The sequence below is a fragment of the Artemia franciscana genome, chromosome 4 (genome assembly GCF_032884065.1).
Source record: "Artemia franciscana chromosome 4, ASM3288406v1, whole genome shotgun sequence".
In the NCBI taxonomy this organism is placed as follows: domain Eukaryota; kingdom Metazoa; phylum Arthropoda; class Branchiopoda; order Anostraca; family Artemiidae; genus Artemia; species Artemia franciscana.
Genome location: NC_088866.1, coordinates 39822916 through 39828915, shown reverse-complemented (window position 1 = coordinate 39828915; position 6000 = coordinate 39822916). Strand labels below are relative to the sequence as shown.

Genomic DNA, 6000 nt, shown 5'->3' with positions numbered 1-6000 from the left:
TTAGTCCGTTATATGTTGGAAGTTTTCCGTAGAAAGTCCGTAGATAGCGTTTCAAATTCAGTAGAATATTTCCTAAGCCACTAGGTGCCCCAAAAGTCTCATGGTCCAAGTACATGACCGCAAAAACCTGGCAGCTTTTTCCATCTTAATGGTTTTGTCCAAAACCCTTATAACAAAAAGTACTAATGCCCACAACCACAGACATAAAAAGTCGCAGATCTGGGTCTATCAAAATTTGGGAATATCGACTCATTGGTGTTGAACTGAAAATTGGAATATTTAGCAGTACTATTTGGTGATTTTGGGTATATATTGTAATGAAAGGGTAAATATGACATTTTAAGTAGGATTCCACTTTTTCCATCGATATTTCGTAGATTCCGTAAGCGTGTATTTTATTTGGGATTTTGTGGCTGTGTGTGCTGTCAATAAATTCTACGCAATTCCATTATAGATAATAAGACAAACAGACTCCTTAATAGGGTCTTGAAAGTATGTTTATTTTGTTATGTAAAACGTTAGGTTCACTTGAGCTACATTTTGATTTTTCAGGGAACGCTTAACTGGACATATGTACCCTCTGATCAAACATCTATTCGAGTCAACTTTCCAAACAGAGAAGCAATTTATCAGTTTGCTATTTCTTCATTCTTGGCAGGAATATCAAGTGGAATGCGATGGGCAGCTTGTACTATACTCTCAAACAACGGTAAGTATCATTTTCATTGTCTGGCAATCCCTTAATGGATTTCGGGTTGTTCAGGTCTATAATTGTCTTATTCCTTTTTTTTTTTAAGTAGATCTTAGCGTCATAGAACAAAGGACAGTATTGACTTAGTATCATCCAGAGAGTATTCACAAACGATAGAAGCTAATACAAGTAAAAATAAATAAGAATCTTGCCTGTTAAAGCAAGCTCATTTTCTTAGAAGCTGATTGCACTTAGTCTTTTCTAAAATTTACCTAAAGTGTGTACTTAAAATGTACTTTAGTTCATTCTCAAAAGCATGAGTAAATACAAAAAAAAGTTAGTCCAGAAATATTTTTTTTTAAGTGTTGGCTGAAATATTGAAATGAAAAAAGGGAACTTTCTCCTCTGTTAGTTTTGCGAACTTAACTAATTTGGCCTCTGAACATTTAATGGCTGTGGTCTGAAAAGGTTTTGATCAAATTTGAACCGTTAAGTTACAATGGCGTTTCAAGTTTAACTTGTTGAGATTTGATGCGAAAGAACTTAACTTGCTCTTTTACAAATGCTTAAGGACATTTCCTGAAAGTAAAGATTAACACACCATAAAAAAAAAACTTCTATTGAATGCTAACTCATTTCTTCGTAAGCTGATTTGAGCAAATCTGTACTAAATATGGTTAGGGACAAAGCTTATGCTCAAAAGCTCAAAGGTCTAAGAATCATGGACATTATTTTCACTAGCTGACTGGCACATCAAAATCTAAAAGTTCTTATTTGCTCCATTTTGTTTTATATACTTGATTGGTTAGGTTTTTGAATCCCTCAGTTCGATATTTTTCATGGGCAATGCAATTGTGCCGCCTAAGTAAAAAGCGACGAGGGCACAATGTATAATTGATATATATATATATATATATATATATATATATATATATATATATATATATATATATATATATATATATATATATATATATATATATATATATATATATATATATATATATATATATATATATATATAATAATCGAAAATATAATATAATCGAAAGTTTTGCGCCTTTTTTAAAAGTCATAAGTAATGGACGGCAACAAGCTCCCCTCCCGCGCACATTAATTCCCCAAACAAATCCAATCAAAATTTTGTGATAGCCATTTTAGTCAGCATAGTTGAAAGGTCTAGAGACTGCGTTTCTGGGTATATAACACCCGCCACCCACAGTCCGCGGGGTATTGCCAGTAAGCTGTGCAACTCGCCAATTGTTTACATGTAGTTTTTGTTATTGGGAATAGGGGGTGTGTTTGACCTTTAGTGCTAAAAAAAAACGAAGGACATTCAGGTGAAGCCTTCAGATAACGTTGAGGGAAGTATTCGACTAAATCAGAACACGTTATGTGTATACAGGTTGTCAAAAGGACTCAGTTCAGAAGTGACTGAAGGTATTAAGTTTGAACCTTCAGGGAATGATGGGGTGGGGTAATCAATTGACCAAATATGAAATATTCGCACACTACTAATACTGTTACTAGTATTGCTCCTGCTGTTACTATTGTTACTACTATTACCATAACAGCTACTGCTACTACAACTGCTGCTTCTGTAGCGACTACTACTAAGGCTAAGGATATCGAGGTGATAATTTAAAAAGTTAAAAAGGATCCAAACATGCTATGTGCATGCAGGTTGTCAAAAGCGTGTATCACCATTATCTTAGGAACAGCTTGAAGTATGGACTGAAAACTTTCAGTTTAATGGTTTAGCAGTAATGAGAATAGAACGCGAAGAGTTAGACGCAATCACGTGGAAAGGAATAATTGGCTGAGGATGAGAAAGTCAGATTTAAATAAAGGGAAAATTTTGTTAACAAATGAAAATACCAAAAATATGGCCTGCTAATTTTTGGGGAAAAGATTTTTGCCCCTGGCGTAAGAGAGGTCAGAACTGTCCCTCTGCCTAGGAACAGCTTAAAGCCGTCTTTTAATGGGAGTCGATAGGATATTGATTTTGTTCTTTGGTTATGCAACTCACAGCTTGTTATACAATTGCATAATATTAAGTCTTTTTGTTTTATTCCCTCAGTTGTTCCGAGGTAAATCGCAGGTATAATTATGTTTTAGAAATAACTAAGCACGTTACGCAATTATATTTTTTCAGATCGTGCAAAACTTATCTCTTCTTTCATTTTTTAAGGTTTAATTCCTGTTTGTTTGTATTTTTTATTTTAAGGCCTTACTCTTCGGGCGTTGAATATTATTTATGGATGCAAAGTAGATTTATGAATGATGATTCACGAATAGATAGTGAGCGTATTGTTAACAGACTCATTATCAGGAACTTATCGGGGGAGGAGAAGGGAGAATGATTTCGATAAAATGCCAGAAATAGAAAAATAGTCAGATTTTCCCTGCTGATAGGGGAATACAAGAATAATCAGATTTCGGAAGGGTCCTGGGCCTGATCAGTCACACACACACACAAAGTCTGCTCATGGTCCACATTTGCATGATTTAATTTTTCTAAGGAAGAAATGTTTTTTGCGGTGGTTCAAAATCGAATTAATGAAAAAAAAGTAGGTGATTTGTATGGAAGTACTTGATATTATGGAAAAAGTTGTAAAAACGGAGCCGAGATTTAAATAGGGACAATCCCTGGGCTCCTCTTTTGTAAGTGTAGCTGTTCTATGAGCCTACCTGTTTTATTTGATTTCTGCTTAATTCAAATTTCTAGAAAACGCTTACTTTTTTAAAGCATTAAAATCTTTGCGCCTTTGGAACATCTAGTAGTCACGTGGGAAGAATAGGGATTTAAGACAACCACATTAAAAAAAAAAAAATTGGTTTTTCAAATAAAAAAGTGACGTGAAAAACTTAGTGAATGGAAATTATCCTCTATGCGGAGGGGCTGGGTGTTGCCTTAACCTCTTCGTCACGCTAATGTTTAGCTTATGATTAATTGAGAGAACAATTAGTATCAACAAAAGTAGTCTGCAGCGGACTTGCCCAATTACATGATTCCGTGTGGATGTAACCCTGATAATCTTTTATAAGAGATAATTCTTTTACTTTTCTTTTTCAGTGCTTGATAAAATAACAGAATTTGAGATTAATGGCGTCAGCAATACTTCTCTGAGTATACGATGGAAGTTGGAATGTGCTGATTCAACAGCTTACATAGATCATTTCAATATTTATTATTGTCCCTTCAATATCTATTTTGGAGAATGCTCAGGTATTCTATTTTTATTTATTTTTTGCCGTTCTCTAATTTCATTGACCCTCTGGAACTGACGTTGTTTAGACAGAATCAACGATGTGGCTTTTCGAACATTCTTCAAATATTACCTGATGCTTTTGTCAGCACACATGGAGACTAGGGGACATGTGGAAAATTTCAGGGACACCTGGTGTGAAATCTCTCCTTTCGTCATGGATAAATCGAAAAATAGTGACCCCAACTCATTTTTCAAGCTATTCCCACCTGTTACTTCGACTTTTTGTAATGTTTGGTTGTGTTCTTTGTTTGGATATGACTATATTTTTTAGATTCTATTTCTTTTTAGTTGTTTCTCGTTTTTGGACGTGCTTAAAAAGAAAACGGAAAATAAATTAGCTGCACTTATAATATAAAATTATTTTTGTCTGCTTACTAACAAAAAAGAATCGGAGTAAGCAAAAATGTTTAGAACAAAAAGACGTAAAAAACAACAACAACTAAACAGCACTCGGAAATAAAGTTAAATTGCTGGAAATGAACAGGATATTTTTTTTGAAATGAATTTATTGCTGCAAAACAACGGGAAACTCAGCACAAATTTCAAGTAACGACGAAAGCTCGAACAGTCTTTAGCGGCTTTGTCTTATATAGCAAAGTCCAAAGTGTCAAAATATATAGCCTGGCAATATACGAAGTGGCAATTTAGCGAGTACACATTTGTTAGGACTGCACTTTTGCGCCTACTTTAATTCTGACAATATTATGGCTATGGTGACACTAAAAGCCATGAATGTGAAATGTTTAGAGAATTAGTCCGTTTGTGTGGATAAAAATGAAATCAACAACCCCCTAACCCAAGAATTCTTCCCTAAATCAAATACTAGAAATCTCATTTCAAGATACACAACATCTTTTATAACTAGGTTTCAAGAAATTTCGACAAAACTGAAAGGTGTCAAAACAGTTTATTCATCACTTTTTGAAAAGTTTCTGCACACAGATCATTTGACTTTTTAGTAGTGTCTACGTTTATTTAATTAATTTTTTTCGTATTGATGAAAATAATGAATCTAACTATACATGGGTGTATCTAGTTTTGCTACTTTGTTTGATTTTGGGTAATCCTAGTGAAGCATTCCCCCTCTAAGTTTGCTAAATTAATCACAAAGTTCTTGATTTACTTTTATCAAAAAACTATTTAAGTAAATTTTTACAGTTAAGCTTACAGCTGGTTTTACTGTCAGTTAGATGCAAGTTCTTCGCACATTTCTAGTTTACATTTCCTTTTGTAATACAGTATATTTTAAACTTCTATCATGTAAACTTTTTTAAATTTTTTTAGTATTATTTGACTATGTCTTATTTTAGAAAAGAAATAAAAACGGAAACCCTGGCATCACAGTTAATAAACTTGGTCCCGAGTGCATAACAGTCTTGTCTTAAGTATAAAACTAGTTTTATGCTTGGGATATTGGTTTACCATTACAACTGAAACTATTTGTAATCAATGATGTAAAAAAGAAGTCATTTACTCGAATTCCCCCTTCCTTAAACATGTATTCAGTGAGAATCTGTTGTAATATCTTTTTAATAAATAGAAATATTGTTTTATGTATCCTTTCTTAAGAAAAACATTGAAACTGTTTTATGTAAATCACGATTTAAAGCTAATAGTCAAAATGAAGAAATACTTGAAACTTAAAAAAAAATTAGAAAATCCATGAAGTATTCCTGTCACTCACATTCAATCTCTGGCTTCGTTTAGTCTCCATTCTCCCTGGCTCTTATTTTGAGGAAATAGGGGCTGGTTGAGGGATGGCACTTACTGAATAACTAATTCTTTTTTCATCTGTCTTTGAGCCTCTCACTGGCTTTTACATTTGTCTTAATCAATTTCATAGTATATAGAGGGATGCATCTTCATTGTCCTCTGTGTTTGGGACTCCGGGAGCGTCTTTTGTTGTGGCTTTGCCGCTTTTATCCTAGCTTGATTGAGTTCCCCATGTAAGCTGATGTGCGAACTCTCTCTCCTCTTCTTAGATCAGTCCAGCCCAACTACATAGTGGACATTGCTTAGCTCCTTCTGTACTAGTGT

At 33.9% G+C, this 6000-nt stretch overlaps 1 protein-coding gene across 3 annotated transcripts in view; it reads left to right on the top strand.

Moving 5' to 3' along the window:
• Nucleotides 1–6000, top strand: part of LOC136026421 (cytokine receptor-like) — a 154128-nt gene that overhangs the window by 91441 nt on the left and 56687 nt on the right. For all 3 annotated transcript variants that reach the window (XM_065702996.1, XM_065702995.1, XM_065702998.1), the window contains 2 exons: nt 553–709; nt 3768–3920. In XM_065702996.1, the coding sequence (XP_065559068.1) occupies nt 553–709; nt 3768–3920 (310 nt within the window). The remainder of the gene's footprint in view (nt 1–552; nt 710–3767; nt 3921–6000) is intronic.